The following is a 16,876-nucleotide window of genomic DNA, read 5'->3' on the forward strand; positions in this document are numbered from 1 at the left end:
ACATCCTCTAACTCGATTTCATTCAGCAAAATTGATGAACATGAAACAACAGATCGACCCAACAGGGTTGGCATAATTTATCGCAGCTGCCAATCAATAAATCTATGATACATAAATATATTATAGTTAATAAAGCCAATTCATCTGTCACCAGCTAATGCCGGTCAGTGAAGGATTGCAGAAAGAAATGCAGGTCAGAAACGGAACAAAGAAAAGAAAGAGGAGCTCGGACTTTTCTGTAAAGAAGGAAAGCCGTTCAATATGTCACCAGCGAACTACTGGTCAATTGAGGGGCGGCAGAGGTTGAGGTCAGGAGAAGGGAAAAAGAAAAGGAGCGCATGCCTTTTCTTGCAAGGAAGAGAACAAAAGCCAAATCGCTGGCTCATCAGCGGAGCAAAAAGAGACAGCCGCCATCAATGGCTTTTGTCAAGCAGGTGGCGAGGTCGGCTTGGTCGGTGGAGCTCGGGCCCCCCACCTACCTCTCTTCCCTGTCAAGATGTCACCCACCACCACCTCCCCCACACCCCCTTTGCTCACCGAAGCTGCCCACCTTGACTACCACCAAGTCCAATATAAATATGTGATACTATGATACATAAATGACAGATGTGTTGTTTTTGGGGAAAGACCAACCGTCCAAGTCCATTCAAAATGTTGGATTCTATGTCGGAATTCTTATATTTTGTCATGGTCTTTGATGACAACTCATCTGATTTGGTCTTCATAATATTGAATTTGGTAGGAAAAAAATAAATTACTTTAAAAACCGAATAATGAAGTTTTACGAGATGGCACCCATCTTTGATTTTTATAAGAAAAAAATTTAAAATACAAAAAATACCATTCAAATCGAGGATCGTTTTTATTGAACCCGATAACTTGATTTAAAGTCGATCGATCCAAATATTGGTTTGGTTCGATCTGAATCAAATGGATTCAAGTCAGATCCTATGAGAAGGATCGAGTTTAGTATGAATCAAAAGACAAATGAGATTACACAAGAGTTACACCAAATGAGGATAATCTGAATATAATCAACGGCCTATGCTCCTCCCCCTCTCTACTCTTTAGTGGCAAATAGTGGCAGCATCCTCCTCCCTCTTTTTAACGATAGTAAGTTTCATTGTTCCTCTCTAGTATTTATGAATGACAATAACATCTTTCTCTTTCGAACTCCACTACTCCTCTATGGCAACGAACATCGACGATAAATTTCTCTGCTCCTTTCTAGTATTTGTTAATAGTGGAGACATCCTTCCCTCTTTGGTGGTAGTGAACTCTTTTATTTCACTTTAGTATTTATGAATAGTGATAGTATTCTCCCCTCTTTAATGATAATGAACTTATCTGCTCCTCTACGAAGATGAATGTTGGTTGTGAACTCTTTCTCTTTCCGACATTAACTTCTTTATAGCGGTTTTGTTGACGACATTATCGAGTGATGACGACCTCATCTTCTCTCTGGCTATGAACGATAATGTCTACGACAATATCTTCCTCTCTCCGTGACAAACTTCTCCTTTTTATTTTAAGAAAAATTAATAATTTTTTAAAATTTGATTTCTCTTATTAATCCTAAGTATATAACTAATTTTATTATCATTGTGAGAGTGGTTTTATATATTTATATAATAATAAATAAAAGATATATTATTTTTAGAAAACATCAACCATCCAAGTCTATTCAAAATATTATATTCTATGTCGAAATTCTTATATTTATCATGATTTTTGACGATAACTTATCTTATTTCGTCTTATTAGATTTGATAAAAAGAAAAAAAATAATTTACCTAAAAAATCTCAATAATGAGGTTCAATCTTTGATATTGATTTTTATCAGTGATACCTCTTTTATTTAAAATATTAAAAATATTCTTAAAATCAAGGGCCCTTTTTGTTGAATTTAGTAACTTGATTTAAACTTGATCAATCTAAGGGTGTGTTTGGTCAGATTAGGTCATGTTTGAATTAAAAGATAAAGAAGATTAAATGGATTCGGATCGGATCCTATGAAATAGATTAGGTCATGTTTGAATTAAAAGATAAAGAAGATTATACGAGGGTTACATCGAATGAGTATAGCCCTAGTGTAATTGATAACCAATGCTCTTTTTCTCTTTTTTGCTCTTCTTTAATAGTGAATAGTGACGACATCTTTGTCTCGATGGTAGCAAACTTCTCTACTTCTCTTTGATATTTGGGAATAGCGGTGACATCCTCCCCACTCTAACAGTAGCAAACTCCATTACTCTCTAATGATGAATGACAACGATGAACTCCTATGCTCTTCTCTGGTATTTTGAGAATGGTGGTGGCATCCTCTCCTCTTTGATAGTGGCGAACAACAATGACGAACTCCTCTGCTCCTCCCTAGTATTTACAAACTATGATAGTTTCCTCCCCTCTCCAATGGCAATGAACTCTTTTGCTCCTTTCCGATAATGAATGTCAATGCGAACTCCTCTATTTCTATTTAGTATTTACAAATGGTGATAGCATCCTGCCCTCTCCGACATCAACTTTTCTATAATGACTATGTTCACGGTCTAGGTTAAATGGATTCGGATCGAATCCTATGAAGTGGATCATATCAAGTTTGAATCAAAAGATAAAGGGAGTTATATGAGGGTTACATCAAATGAGTATAACTCTAGTGTAATTGACAACCAGTGCTCCTTTCCTCTTCTATGCTCCTTTCTAATGGTGAATAGTAGCAACATCCTTTCCTCTCTGGTATTTGCAAATGACGATGATATCATCCCCTCTCTAATGATAGCAAACTCTACTACTCCTCTCCAATGATAAACTCCTATGATCCTCTCTGGTATTTGCAAATGGTAGTGGTATCCTCTCCTCTCCGATGGTGGTGAATGATAATGTCAAACAACTCTACTTCTCTCTAGTATTTACAAACGACGATAGTTTCTTCCCCTCTCCAAGATGACGAATATATTTGCTCCTCTTTAGCAACAAATGTCAATGACGAACTCCTCTACTCCTCTTTGGTATTTACAAATGGCGATAGGATTCTGCCCCCTCCGACATTAACTTTTTTATAGCAATTATGTTGGCAACATCAAGCAGCACTACAAACGACATTGATATTTATCAATGGCAATACTGAGTAGCCACCACCATTGGTATCAACTTCTCTCCGACTACGAGTAACAATGTTTTCGTCGATGGCAACATCCTCCTCTCTCAAATGATAAATTTTTTTTATTATTTTCTTTAAGGTAAAAGTTATAATTTTCTTTGAAACTAATTTTTCTTATTGATAGTAGTTGATTGTTCTCTAATTACTTATATTTATATTTTTGACATTATATAAGAATTTTATTATTTTTTATGAAATAAGAAGATATTGATGATCTAAAACTAAAAGAGGGTCTTTGTTGGTGAATATTGTTAAAATGTTGAGATCTTAAGTTTGGATCAATAAATTTAGTAGAGTTATTCAAGAGAAGCGTAATTATATTTGGAACATATTTTAGGATTATTATTGATAGTTTTTTATATTTAGGTTTGAACCGATTAATTCTTATTTTTAGTTACAATCTGGTGTGAAATTGTTAACATAGCTTTCTCTTGCCAAAAGTAACATTTCTTATAATTTTTGTATTGATAGCTTTTCTAAAATTTTATTTTAGCATTTATATAATTATCTTGAAGGGTTTATAATTCTTATCTTAATTGATGAAATTAGACAAACACTCCGTTGAAGGTTTGTTGGCAAGAAGCTAACAATGACAGTGTCATCAACATGACCCCCTTCCTCTCCTATTTATAACGTTCATTTGCTATCAACTCACACTATCTCTACTTCTTGTTGGCTATAGGGATGACAAAGGAGCTGACGACGGAAATGGTGATGTTGCCGATCACAATCGACAAGAAGGTTAGCAATGACAACCTTATTTAGCATTACCATTGTAATCACCAATGATTTTTTTCTTTCTTAACATAAATCAAATTATCATAAATAATATGATGCTTTATTTAAATTATTACCTTTCTATAGTATGGTTAAAGAAACGATTAAAATTGATTTCCTTATCGATCAATTAAATTATTAATCAATTTATTTCCTAATAAATGATGTACTTTTTAGAATAGTTCAAAATTTATTTTTTGTATGTGAACCATAGGAAATATATATTACAATTCTATCTTTATATGTAAAAGTGAAATAAAAATAAATTATAAATATAAAAAAAATTAAATTATTATTTACCTTTTACGGAGAACTCTTCTTCTTGTATACAAAGAGGGCTGTCCCTTCCTCATTCCTCACAAACCCTAGTCGTGAGAGAATCAAGGAAAAAAAATTTTAAGAAACGGATCTATCAAGAGAGGTATGATACTTTATTTTTTTTTTACTAATTTTTATTTATGATTTAAGATATTTGATATTAGAATTATTATAATTTATATGATGCATAATAAAATTTTAATTTTAAATTTTTTTATTAATAAATAATGATAATTGAACTATGATATTAGAATGATAAGTTAATTTAATAATAATTTGAATTTATTTAATTAGACATATTTATGTTTCAAGGAAGGGTATCCAACATCATAATGTGATCTTCTGTTTAAAAAAATAAGATTTTAATGGGTCCATCTGCAATCAATTCTGATATATTCAATCAATTGGAAAAGTATATTTATCCATGACATTATTAAATCTATGTCTACAATGTTTGTGGTTTGCCATCTCGTCTCAATTTGGCTTATTTTTCAGTTTTCCTTCCCTTTAATTTATTCCCTCTAGCAAAGGAAAAAAAATATAGTGGTAGACATGATATGTTTGTAGGTATATAATCAATACCTAAAAATTAAAGATAAAGAGTAATATTTTAGAAGAAGAAAATATTTTATGTCGATTAGAATTACCACAACAATATAATCAACCTTACAATCCAAGTCAAAATCAGCAGCTGTGGAGTCAAACCTTGTCGAGGGGCATTTTAGTCCCAACGTGAAATTAATCGTAGTTTTACGTAAGAGCATTTTCGTAATTTTAAGGACATTGTTCTATGCGGTAACCTCACCGGGCTTTGGAAGTGGCGGTGACGGGACTACGCGGGACCCTGGGGAGCTCCCCTTGTTGCCGTTCTCGTACAAAAAGATTCCCCCACGCTTCTCCCACCTCTCTCTCTCCCTCTGTATTCTTCGCTCGACCAAAGGAAAGCCGAGGGCGAGATCGGCGCCAAGACTCGGATCGTGAGATCACTCGATCTCATCAAGGCAAGTCTCTGGAGCTATCTCGTTCTTGATCCAGCGTCGAGTTCATCTTTTACTTTTTGGTCTTCGATCATCTTGATGCCTAGTTTCGTCTTCTGCTATGATCTTTGATAATGCAAGGTCAAAGTTTTTGGGTGATGCAGGCTCTCAACCGGATCGATCGTTTTCTGTAGAAAGTTCTGGTTTTGTTCTATAAATCGTAGTAAGATCGGATCTTTTTTTTTTTTATTGTGCCGCTTCGTTCGATCGAAGGTGACCCTTTTTTGTTAGTTTTCTAATGTTTCATCGATCACTACTGTGCTCTATAGAATTTAGCTACTTTTGGAAACTAGATATATCATTTTCTTGGTGGAAACTTTCACTGTTTTTGATCTTTTTATTCCTGAAATGCTTCAAACATTTGTATTGCTCATTTGTGTTTGATTCGTTCTCTAGAAACAACACAGGAAGCATACAAACAATTAAACAACCAAAGTGAGAAAACTTAGTTGATCGCAGTCAGATCTCTGCATCCTTCTCACTGATGAAGCCTTTGGAGTCACTGATAAAACTTAGTTGATAGCAGATGTGATTTGCATAATATATAGGACCCCTGCAGCCTAATTGGTTTAGGTGGCCCAGCTCGCACACTGGTAGTCCAGTTTGACCAGTTCCGGTGGATGGTAAACGGAATCTGATGATCCTGGTTGTTCTCTCAATGGGTCAAAATTGGTCCCAAATGAAACTGATGGTGGGTAATTAAGACACCATCTTTCTTATTGGGTAATGCTAAGGCAATATTTCCAATAATGCAGTCCTACTAATTTGCGCATGAAACGTTTTACGGTTCCATTTTCTTTGGTTAAAAGTACTACTTTAATCTGGTACGATCTCTGTTATTCATTTATGCATGCATAAGCAGCTTTTTGATTGTTTTTTGTCAGGTGTGAAGGAGTTGTAAAGGAAGATAAAATGGCTGAAGACTTGCAAGCAAGTTCGGACAAGATTGAAGTGAAGCTGTCTGAAACGGTTAATACATCAGTAATCATTTCCTTCCTTCTTATGAGCACTTCTATTTGTGTTACTATAAACAATGCAAAAGTGTATATCTTGCTGCAGTAACGTAAGCTAGACTTTTTTAATCAGGAAAGTTCTTCGAAAGTATTACAATTTTAAAACTGTCTGCTTTTGTTCAATTTCAGAATTGGGTAACTGCATGTCTGTATCATCTCTTGATTCTCTTCCTTGTAAAGGAGACACCCTGCCTCCTTTTGATTTATTGGAAAAAGGAAAACCTACCGTAGCTTTTTTTTTTTTTTTTGGAATGATTGCTAGTCTGCATACACCATACATCAATGATGGTGGGCTTTTTCCTGATATAGTGGTCATGTATGAGCTCCATTAGAGCTGTCATTGATCCTATATTAATGAAGCTTTAAATTTATGTATGTATGTATATATGCATGTACATATTATATATATCAGTAGATGTACAAGTTATGTCCTTTAATTTATTGGGTTGCATTTGCCTGGGAATGGTGTTGGCCTTGATTAAATGAGCATGAAACTTTATAAAATTGCATGTGCAATATAAATATTAGCTCCTAGGCTTTGATCTTCTGAGAATTGAAATTAAGTAACAAGAAGCTAATGCAAGATCTATCCACATCATGAGTGTTTCCCCAACTTCGTGACTTTCTTTTGCTTCTCTTTTAAGCAGTTAGTTCCGAAGGCCTTCAGTAACCTTTAAATGAAGAAAATCTTATTTATTGTATGCTGGAGCCGAAGGAATCATTCATTTTAAATTTTAAACAAAACAAGAATTACGACAAATAGTGATTTCCATGATTTTGGACATGCCATGTATCGATGTAATTCCCGAATCCCAATGTCTGCAAAACCTCAAGGTCCAAGTCACATGTCTATTTTCTACCAAAGTCATATCAGTTTTACAGACTAGGAACTCTGAACTTCACTGCCACTGAGCTCAACAAAGCTCAACCAAGTATTGTATCTAAAAAGTAACCTACTTGTTGTTTTGCTAAAAGAAAATATAGTTGTTTTTTCTGAGGATATTTTAATCGCAGGTAGGTGGAAATGAAAAAGAAAGACTGACGAATGGTGATACAGACTTACTGAGAAAAGAAGGAAATAAAGACGAGGAGGAGTCTGCATCTGATGGGGACTTCATAAAGGTAGAGAAGGAAATATTAGTAGATGCAAAAGAAAGCTCCCACCTGCTCAATCCAATAGTGGAAGTGGAGGAAACCTTACTCACTGTCAATCATGAATCTGGCAATTCAGAAGCAAATGCCAATTTTACTAAAATGAAAGAGAAGATCGAAGATTTGGAGCTTCAACTTGAAACTGTCCTTGGAAAACTAAATAGTTCAGAAGCTGAAAAAGCCTTCCTAAAATCTGAGTTTGATCTTGCAAATGACAAGTTAGAAAAAAAGAGCAAGCGTTGTGAGGAACTGGAACTTGGAGAGAAATTGATGAAAAATCAGGCTTTAGAGGATGAACAGAGGTACAATTTACAGCTTGAATCCCTTAAGGAAGCACTAAAAGCTACAGATATGAAGCATAAGGAGCTTATAGATGTCAGGGAATCTTTCACGGGGTTGTCCGCAGATCTGGAGATCTCAAGGGAAAGGATAAAAGCACTTGAAGAAGAGTTACTATCCTCAGCTGGTGAGCTGCATAAACTCGAAGAACTGAGTAAACATAATAGTACCCAAGCAGAGTTAGAATCAAGGAAAGTATTGGATCTAGAGAAGATGTTGGAACTGGCACATATGACTGCAAAGGAGATGGAAGATCAAATGAGTAATTTACAAAAGGAGTTGAAGGAACTCTACGAGAAATTTGCAGGAAAAGAACATATTGAAGAAGCACTTCAAAGTACTTCATTAGAGCTTTCAAAATTTCAGGAGAAGTTAGAAATCTCAAAATCAGACATAGCTAAACTGGAGCAGAACCTTGCTTCTAAAGATTCTTTCATACATAAACTGACTGAAGAATTAAATCTGCAAAAAGTTTCTGAAGAGCAGTTAAGGGAAGATGTAACTGCACTAGAAAATGCGCTTTCTGCTTCAAGAGAAGATCTCCAAACAAAGCTTGTTAATTTGGAGAAACTGGAACTGAATCTTCAGGAACAGGTAAAAGAAAGGGAAATGGTTGAAGCTTGCTTCAAGGACCAAGAAGTGCAGATATCAAGTTTAAGAAATGATTTGTTGAACTTGACAGTAGAAAAGGAAACTATAGAGAGCACTGTGACAGATCTTAAAACAAAGTTGTTAGAGACCGAGGAACTTAATAGCCAATTGGAGGCCAAACTAAATGTGGCTGATCAGAATTTCAAGAAAACAGACTCACTTCTATCACAAGCATTGTCGCATAAGAAGGAGCTTGAGCAAAAGATGGAATTGCTTGAACAGCTCCATCATGAATCCAGAATGGCCACAGAGGCTGCTACTAAAAGAAACCTTGAGCTAGAAGGTTTGCTCCAGGCAGCAAATGCAGATGAAGAGGTTATCAGATCACAGCTGAAGGAGACTGAAATGAGATTGGCATTCGCTGAGAAGAGCAATATGGAGCTCGAGCAACATTTGAATTCTGCAGAGACAAAATACCTTGATGCACATAATGAGAAGAACGAACTTAATGAGAAAATATCACAGCTCACTGCTTTGTTGAAAGAAGTAGAGGAAGAAAATGCATTGTCAAGAAGCCATTTTGAGGGTTATGAAGATAGAATTGGCCAATTGGAATCAAATTTGAGCAAGTCTTTTTCAAGGAACTCCGAACTTGAACTGCAGATTAATGATCTTGTCAAAAAGTGTGGGGAACATGAGGAACATGCTACTGCAAAGCATGACCGCAATCTTGAGCTGGAAGATTTGTTTCATTCATCTCACTCCAGAGCTGAAGATTCTGAAAGGAGAGTGGGAGAATTGGAACTGTCGTTGGAAGCTGCTAATCATCGGACACAGGAACTTGAGCAACTACTCAGCATCACAGAGGCAAAACATAGAGATGTTGAGGCTGAATCCAAGCAATACAGCAGTAAGGTTGCTGAGCTTGTTACAGAACTTGTAGCATATCAGACACGAACAGAAAGTCTTGAAGCTGTGCTGCAAGCTGCAAATGAGAAGGAGAGGGAGTTGACAGATAGCCTAAATATAGTTACGGAAGAAAGAAAAACAATTGAAGACCTGTCTAGTAGTCATGAGAAAAAACTCTATGAATCTGAGAATCAAATTCGGATGTTGCAAAATGAGCTGAAACATTTAAGAGAGAAAGTGGAAAGTGTTCAGGAAGAACTTGAGGCTTCAAATATTCGAGAAAAAGAGCTACTTGAGAAGTTTAGATATGCTGGAGAACAGTTGGAACATCATGGGAAGACTATAGAGGAAGTTACTGCAAGAAACCTAGAGTTGAATTCATTAAATGAATCTTTAGCCAAGGATTCAGAGTTAAAGCTCCAACAAGCAGCAGCGAGCTTTAAGCAAAAGGAGTCTGAAGCTGAAGAATTGAATGAAAAGTTAAAATATCTTGAAGAACAATTGGCATTTTATAAAGAACAGGCAGTTGAAGCTACTGAAAATGTTGCCTCACTTAAGGCAGAGTTAGAGGCAAATGCAATGAAGCTGGTTTCCCTTGGGAACAATATTGAAGAGCTTAAGCAAAATGTTATGGAAGCTAATCTAAGAGGTGAACAGACAGTTTCTGAAAATGAGTTGCTGGCTATGACAAACTCAAAGCTCAAGGACGAACTGGAAGCTCGTCAGCAAAAAGTCAATGAGCTAAATGAGTTGTTGAAATCCATACATTCCGAGAAGGAGGCTACTGTTGGGCAACTTGCCTCTCATGCAAGCACCATAGCACAATTAACTGATGAACATTCAAGGGGCATGGAACTTCAATTTGCGACTGAATCTCGTCTTAAAGAAAGTGAAGACCAGCTGCATGAAGCTATTGAGAAATACAAGCAGAAAGATTTGGAAGCCAGGGACCTGAATGAGAAGCTGCTTGCACTTGAAACTCAGTTGAGAACTTATGAAGAACAAGCTAGTGAGTCAGCGGTTGTTGCAGCAAATCAGAAGGGTGAATTGGAAGAGGCTCTTGTTAAGTTACAGCATCTGGAAGGACTTACGGAGCAGTTGAAAGGCATGATTGATGAATTCGAAACTGAGAATAAAGGTTTAGCCAGTCAAAACATGAGTCTCTCTGAGGAGCTTGCAACATATGATGGTAAACTGAATGAGTTACAAGTATCATTCAATACAGTTGTTACAGAGAAAGAGGATATATCCATACAGCTACATGCTTCTAAGAAAGAATTGGAGGATCTCCAGCAACTTCATCACTCTGATAAAGAGGAACTCCAATCACAGGTTGGTAAATACATACAGTCATATCCATGTAAAATCAGATACCTAAATTTCTATGACAACTAATTTGTAATTTAGGAGCATGATTTCTTGTATTTCACATTTGTGAGCAACGCATCTTGGGAAATGGATTTGTCATCTAAGAAGTATCATTGCAGATAACCACTGCCACAAAAGAGTACAGCATGCTCAGTGAAATGCACCAAAAGGAAAGGAAAGAACTTGAGGTGACTAAAATCCAATTCAAAGAAAAGCTAAGTGAACAGGAAGCAAGGGAAAATTCTCTCAGCTCTCTTGTGGAAAATCTTAAAGCGGAGCTGGCTGAGAAATCTCTTATGCAAGAGCAGATTCAAGAGCTTGAACAAAAGCTGTTAGCAGCTGAGAAAGCTTATAGCCAAGAGGTACGTTCCTAAACTTTTTTACCCTTCAAAAGATGCTGGTTTGCAGCAATAGAAGTTTGGTTACTTAATCATCTTGCAGTCATTACATGTATTATTTAATTTGGCAAAATCTGCTGACTTCTGGAAGTTTAATTTTGTAGCATAGTTCTAGTGATACAATATGTTTATATTATGGATCTCACTGAACTCTGGCTGCTGTTTTATATCTATTTAGTTAAGAATGCTGCGCTGTAGCAATTTGAGTCATCAACTATTCTATTCCAAAGTGCAAGTAATTTCACTGGATGAAAAGCATAAGATTTGAATGAATAGTATCGTAGTATTAAAACTTTTTGACTTTTTAAGTGCCTAACTTGCAGAGGGACACAATGTTTTGGCTCACCTAAGGTGATTTTGTCTAGATTGGTGATGGTATAGATGATCAGGTGTTGGATGAAAAGTATTATAAGAAAACATATGAGTAAGATCCACGAGAACCAAAAATAAGGGGAGAGAAGCAAAAAGTTTTACGATACATGCTAATAGGATCACACAGTGAATAAAACATTAAAACTAATGGACATTGTTTTGATCCAATATATTCTGATAGCGTATTGTTAAACAATAATAAATTGTTGTAGTAGTAATACAAAACAGTTACCTGTCTGTATGGTGAAGCTGAGGTATGTTTCTTAGTTTGAAGATTGTCTTGTAACTAGAAGAAAAACTCGAAGATAGAGATTTCTCATATGTGGAAAACTAAATGCCCAACAAATCAAATTCAAGATAGTGATCACCACAATTCACAGGCTTGAAAGAGAAAGTGAATCAAATAGGAAGGGAGGCTGGCAAGTAGAATCAAATTGGTCCTGACATTGAAATTCCTGTCTTAAGACCATATGAAATGGCAATCTAGATCAATTTTTATTAATATCAGGCTTGTTTTAGGTAGTCCTAATCTTTGAATTGGTAGAAATCTATTGGGATGATGCTTGTCTGCACAGGCAACTTAGCTGCTGACAGTAACATGCAAAACATAAGGGTGCATGTTGTCAGAGACAGATATGGAGACTAAATTCTAACCCTTCTTGTAGGTCATATTATATTTAGTCCATCTATATTAAGAAGACATGTTTTTTTTGTTCATAACTTTTAGCATTATCAAAAGCTAAATTGAAAAGATTATTCCGTTATAGGGTGCTTAATTGCCTTGTAGCCCACACATATTTGGTGCCAATTTGCCTTGTGGGCAATATATAGTCTTTTGTTGTGTATGAATATATACATGCACCTTAATTATTATGGCTTGCATGTTAACCTTTCAAGGAATACACAGAGGAAAAAGGGGTATGCCATCATTTCCAACTACTTGGCAGATGTACCTGAAACATAAGATACGTATGCAAACGTATATCTCCTTTCAGAGAACATGCATGCAGAAATGCAGAATTTGGATGCATATATGTCAATGTGAAGTTTAATTTGTGTGTATTGCAGGATATTTCTAACGTGCTTTTATAGTTGCAGGAGAATGTACAAGTGAAACATTTTGGGTACATGTAAATATGATGTTATGTGTGTGTGTTTATATTGTGAACATTAAACAAGACAAGGTTTTCTTGTTGTATTATTGGAACATAGTGATGCCAAGATATATGCTACATTAGTTTGTTTTGTGTTATCAAGTTTCTTTTGATATATATCAATCATCAGTTTCATATAGACTTTCGATTGTCATTAGTGATCTCTGCTGTCTAAGTGATTACATTTTACAGAAAGAATTGGACACCAAAAAGGAGTTGGAAAGGCAAGCTTCCCTGAAGCAGTCACTTGATGCATTAGAGTCCAAGGATCAGCATGCCACACTTCTTGAAAAGCAAGTTGAGGAGCTTAAGCAGAGGCTACTAGAAGCTGAAAACCAGTACAAGGAGAAGGTTGGCACATATATGTTGGTTCATATACCTTCAGATTTGTATACAAATTTGTTTGAGAAAAATGAATCAACCTAGATACTCATATAGAACCTATAAATGTCCATAAAGTGTCATCCACATTCTGCTAGGAACTTTATGAGGCAATCAATCTTTCAAAATCTGCAACAAACAGTGCACATATCTTGAAGATTGCATTTTGTATATGACTTCTTCGGAACTCGCAGGTTATTGAAGAAAGCAAAAAGCTTACGCTTCTTGAGGTGGAACTTAATGAATTGAGACTTAAACAGACACAAACTGCTGAAATGGAAAAGAAGATTGCAGAGCTTGAGAACACATTGCAGTTGGCTCGCACAAGTGCACAAGATGTAAGATCAACTAAATCCTTTTGGTAGGTCAAGTTTCTTTCTCTTTATGGCATTATTTTGGAAACACTTCTATCCCTGCAGGTGAAGAATGAAACCTCACAGTCAGAGGTGCAGTATGCGACTGAGGTGAAATCAAGAGACCTTGGATTGGACACCTCAACACTATCAAAGAGAAAGAGCAAGAAACGAAGTGACAAGGTGCACCGGGATACAGAGGCTTCCACTGTAAATCCAAACGCCTCTGTTGTCCAAGAGCATTCAGGAGCCACGGCCTTCAAGTTCGTCCTGGGAGTGGGCTTGGTATCAATGATCATTGGTATTATTCTTGGGAAGCGATATTAGAATGGGTTAAGGACTTCCAGTCTCTTCATCGTGGAACCACCCCATTTCTTTTCTCAAATGCTCAAGTTGGTAAGGGAATGTGATTTACAAAATCATTTCCGGGGCTTTGATTTTCTTGTTGCAAGTTTTATCTTTACCTTGTAAGACTCAAGCTTTAAGGAGTCTATATTTTCATCTTGGGTTAGGAATTTGTTTTGTTTTACTTCAACCCTTCAGCATGCAACTTGCTTGCTGTATATGAGCTTGTAGATGTTTATCTGTAACTAAGAAATAATGCCTTGTGCTATTTGTTAATATTCTGAAAAGAGACAGGTTTTTGCTTATCTGATCAGCCACTTTTTGAGGTTGCTACTATTGTTCAGTAGAGCTTACTGACAGCTCACTTCTTTACTCTCCATACATTTTGAAGCTTGCTAATACTTATTTCGTCATTGCCACAATTTGACAGAATTTATTATCTGCTTTGGAACAATTTGGATTCAAATTTTCCCTCAAAGGAAGGAAAAAAAGGGATCCACAAGGAAGCAAGTAACCATAGTGTTGCATCATGTATTATAAGAAGTAGGTCTTAATCCCCAAATTCTGGGTTCTTGAGTTCATATTTGAGTAGGAACTAATTCCATGGTTGGAGATGTGTTGGTTCTCTAGATCTTAAGTAACTTATAGTGTTACATCTTAATCACAACCCACAAATGTAGACACTTTGTGTTGAATCAAAGTTTATGTACTGGAGCAAATCTTGCTTTAGAATTGGAGATCAAGCCCACAGTATCAAACATCCCTTGTTCACCTGCAACTCATCAGAGCAATGTTTCAAACTACAACCCAAGCTGTAGATTCCAATTTTCTTCCCAGGCAGAAAAAAGAGAGGATCCACAAGGAAGAAGTTGGTGATAGATGTTTGATGCTCTGTTTTCATATAGAAAGATCAGTTGCCATGCTTCAAAGAGTGTTTCATCCAAGGAGTAGGAACTGATTCAATGGGTAGAGATGTGATGGTTCTCTAGATTTGGGATTACATCATTTTCATAACTAGAACACAATCACAAACCACAAATGCAGACCTTTTTGTTGAATCAAACTTGTGTGTTTTAGCAAATGTAGTTTTAGAACTGCAACTCATCATAGCAACAATGTTTCAAAGTACAACCCAAGCTTCATTCAGATCACAAGAACACCAGACAACCCAAATATAATTCACATCATAAGAGCACCATGTACTGAAAGGTATACTGAAATCACAGACTGGAGTGTCAGTTCTGAGTGTCCATTTTAGGCTTAATAGAGACACCTGCAAAGATCATACCACCCTTCCACCAATGGCTCTCAGTTTCAGATATGCCAAACTCAACCTCTCCTTTCATGTCTTGGGGTAACTTGAACTCCCCACCATGGATCTCAAGCCACTCACAGCTTCTTTTCCTGTATGACTCCATGATCTCAATTCTCTTCTCCCTGTGCCCATCTGGGGTGACCAGCTCAAACAAGACAGGGGCTTTGCTCCACCCAAAAGCATCAATATTGAACTTGATGTGGTACACGATCTCAAAAACCTTGAACTTAGAGAGTGCATCCTTATGATTTGCCAGGTTCAGAGTCCCTTTCACTTCAAGCCAATTCACTTGAATGAGCTCTGCAACACTGTCACTGCTACACTAGTTAGTGACTTCAAAGTTTCCTCATAGCATTTCACATCAGAAAAATTACATTGTGGAGTTGATGATGAAACACCTAAATTTACGATTTGAAATGTGTACTTATCGTAACTCTCGATGCGATAAGCGATCAATCAACTTGTTAAGTTGTCCAGATTGCCAATAATAAGACTATCAAGCTCAAATTCTTAATGGTAGTATACTCATCAAACTCGTAAACTAATTCAAGTCTTTATCCGGTGTTACAAGCATATTTGCATCTTACCTCCTCATGCTAATATGAAACTGCTACTGTAATTGTTATTTGTAGGTATTTTCAGCTGCAAGCAACCAAACACCACCTGAACCTTTTATAAGATCAAAGAGTGAATTATTTCTTATGTTGGGAATAATTGTGTGTGTGAATCTTGACTATACCATAGGTTATCTTAATGTATCAGGTGGAACAAATTGAATCTTAGCAATACCATAGGTTATCTTTGGAAAAATCCTTGGGTTGCTCATCCCTGGGAAGCTCATTCCACCTCCAGAATCTTCCATCACGGCCCCAAGTTATGCTCATGGCTTTTGCTGGGATGCGAATTATGTGCTCAGCTGCATTAACCCTTCCTTGCTGTTCCACAAAGGAAAAGAACTCATCATGAGAATTTATAGTTTCTAACTGAGCTGTTTGATCTCATGAACATTAATTATTCCTGCATGGCAACAATTATAGAGGTGTTGGAAAGACAAGTGTTCTTCATGGATGTAGCTCATCTACAAAAACTTCCAGTAGAGATATCAGCCTCAAAAGCCTGTAATATGGTTTTTACTTTTTTTTTGTTTCAAAAAAAGGGGAAAAAAATGTTAATCCGTTTATAAAACACTATGAGAATTTGCTTTTAGCATAATTCCAAGAAGCTAACTTTTTTGATGCCTCCCTCGCCTGACAACATCAAGCATTTTGAACGAGAATAAGATCAACAGTCTTAAAAGTATGCTGATATATATTGATATCAATCTCAAAGGCCTGTCATAACATTAAATCAGTTTATCGACCACTACGAGAGTTTTCTCTGTGGAGAGTCGTAAGCAGCTACTCGAGCTTCATGACGCAAGAACAACAATTAGATCAACAATCTCAAAATGTTATCGGTGCATATTGAGATGGAGTATTGCAGTATGAATGAACTCGAATCTCCACACTGTGTTCTTCCTCACTTACAGAATGATCAGCAAGCCAGTGAGACGTGTGGCACTCCACAGCATGTCCCTGAAGACTCATCTCGGCCGCGGCTGCCTTCCTCCTCTGCCTTCTTCACTTGCACTGCACTGCACTGCACTGCTTCCTTTATACGACAAGAAAGAGAATATTTTCCTTTGTCGAAGACAGTGTACACAGTTCATTCCTTCCTTCACAAGTCATTCTCGAACCAAGACGGAGGGAGGGCGAGGTGGCTTTCACCTTTGGTGCCATGGAAGCTCTCCTACTGATAGATAGTACAATATAATTAAAATAATAATGTATGCTAAATTCGATGCTATTTGCATATATTTATAGATCATTTTATTTCTTAATATTTAATATTTTGG

General features: G+C 36.4%; 2 protein-coding genes across 4 annotated transcripts; one reads left to right on the forward strand and one right to left on the reverse strand.

Annotated features, from left to right (window-relative positions):
* The first annotated feature begins 5,143 nt into the window (after positions 1 to 5,143).
* On the forward strand, positions 5,144 to 13,972 carry LOC135584094 (sporulation-specific protein 15-like). 2 transcript variants are annotated; one of them, XM_065090474.1, is made up of 7 exons: positions 5,144 to 5,256; positions 6,177 to 6,273; positions 7,320 to 10,628; positions 10,784 to 11,026; positions 12,781 to 12,939; positions 13,164 to 13,307; positions 13,389 to 13,972. In XM_065090474.1, the coding sequence occupies exons 2-7, from the start codon at positions 6,205 to 6,207 to the stop codon at positions 13,647 to 13,649; spliced, it is 4,185 nt and encodes a 1,394-aa protein (XP_064946546.1). In that variant the 5' UTR covers positions 5,144 to 5,256; positions 6,177 to 6,204; the 3' UTR covers positions 13,650 to 13,972. The 2 variants fall into 2 exon arrangements, with proteins under 2 accessions (XP_064946546.1, XP_064946547.1); XM_065090475.1 differs by having other exon boundaries at positions 6,177 to 6,261.
* Positions 13,973 to 14,753: 781 nt separating this feature from the next.
* On the reverse strand, positions 14,754 to 16,693 carry LOC135597491 (uncharacterized protein PHLOEM PROTEIN 2-LIKE A4-like). Of its 2 annotated transcripts, none has more exons than XM_065090476.1 (3): positions 16,509 to 16,693; positions 15,772 to 15,917; positions 14,754 to 15,296 (listed from the first exon to the last, which is right to left on the reverse strand). In XM_065090476.1, exons 1-3 carry the CDS (start codon positions 16,566 to 16,568, stop codon positions 14,903 to 14,905), a joined length of 600 nt encoding a protein of 199 aa, XP_064946548.1. In that variant the 5' UTR covers positions 16,569 to 16,693; the 3' UTR covers positions 14,754 to 14,902. The 2 variants fall into 2 exon arrangements, with proteins under 2 accessions (XP_064946548.1, XP_064946549.1); XM_065090477.1 differs by having other exon boundaries at positions 14,754 to 15,290; positions 16,509 to 16,690.
* Between the last annotated feature and the right edge of the window lie 183 nt (positions 16,694 to 16,876).

Source organism: Musa acuminata, chromosome BXJ1-11, assembly GCF_036884655.1.
Source record: "Musa acuminata AAA Group cultivar baxijiao chromosome BXJ1-11, Cavendish_Baxijiao_AAA, whole genome shotgun sequence".
Classification (NCBI taxonomy): Eukaryota; Viridiplantae; Streptophyta; class Magnoliopsida; order Zingiberales; family Musaceae; genus Musa; species Musa acuminata.

Coding starts and splice junctions, on each gene's coding strand:
- LOC135584094 (XM_065090474.1), top strand. CDS start 6,205: ATGGCTGAAGACTTGCAAGCAAGTTCGGACAAGATTGAAGTGAAGCTG. Junction 10,629..10,783: donor AAGAGGAACTCCAATCACAG/GTTGGTAAATAC, acceptor GTATCATTGCAG/ATAACCACTGCCACAAAAGA. Junction 11,027..12,780: donor AGAAAGCTTATAGCCAAGAG/GTACGTTCCTAA, acceptor TACATTTTACAG/AAAGAATTGGACACCAAAAA.
- LOC135597491 (XM_065090476.1), bottom strand. CDS start 16,568: ATGAGTCTTCAGGGACATGCTGTGGAGTGCCACACGTCTCACTGGCTT. Junction 15,918..16,508: donor ACTGGCTTGCTGATCATTCT/GTAAGTGAGGAA, acceptor TTTGTGGAACAG/CAAGGAAGGGTTAATGCAGC. Junction 15,297..15,771: donor TTTTCCAAAGATAACCTATG/GTATTGCTAAGA, acceptor CTAGTGTAGCAG/TGACAGTGTTGCAGAGCTCA.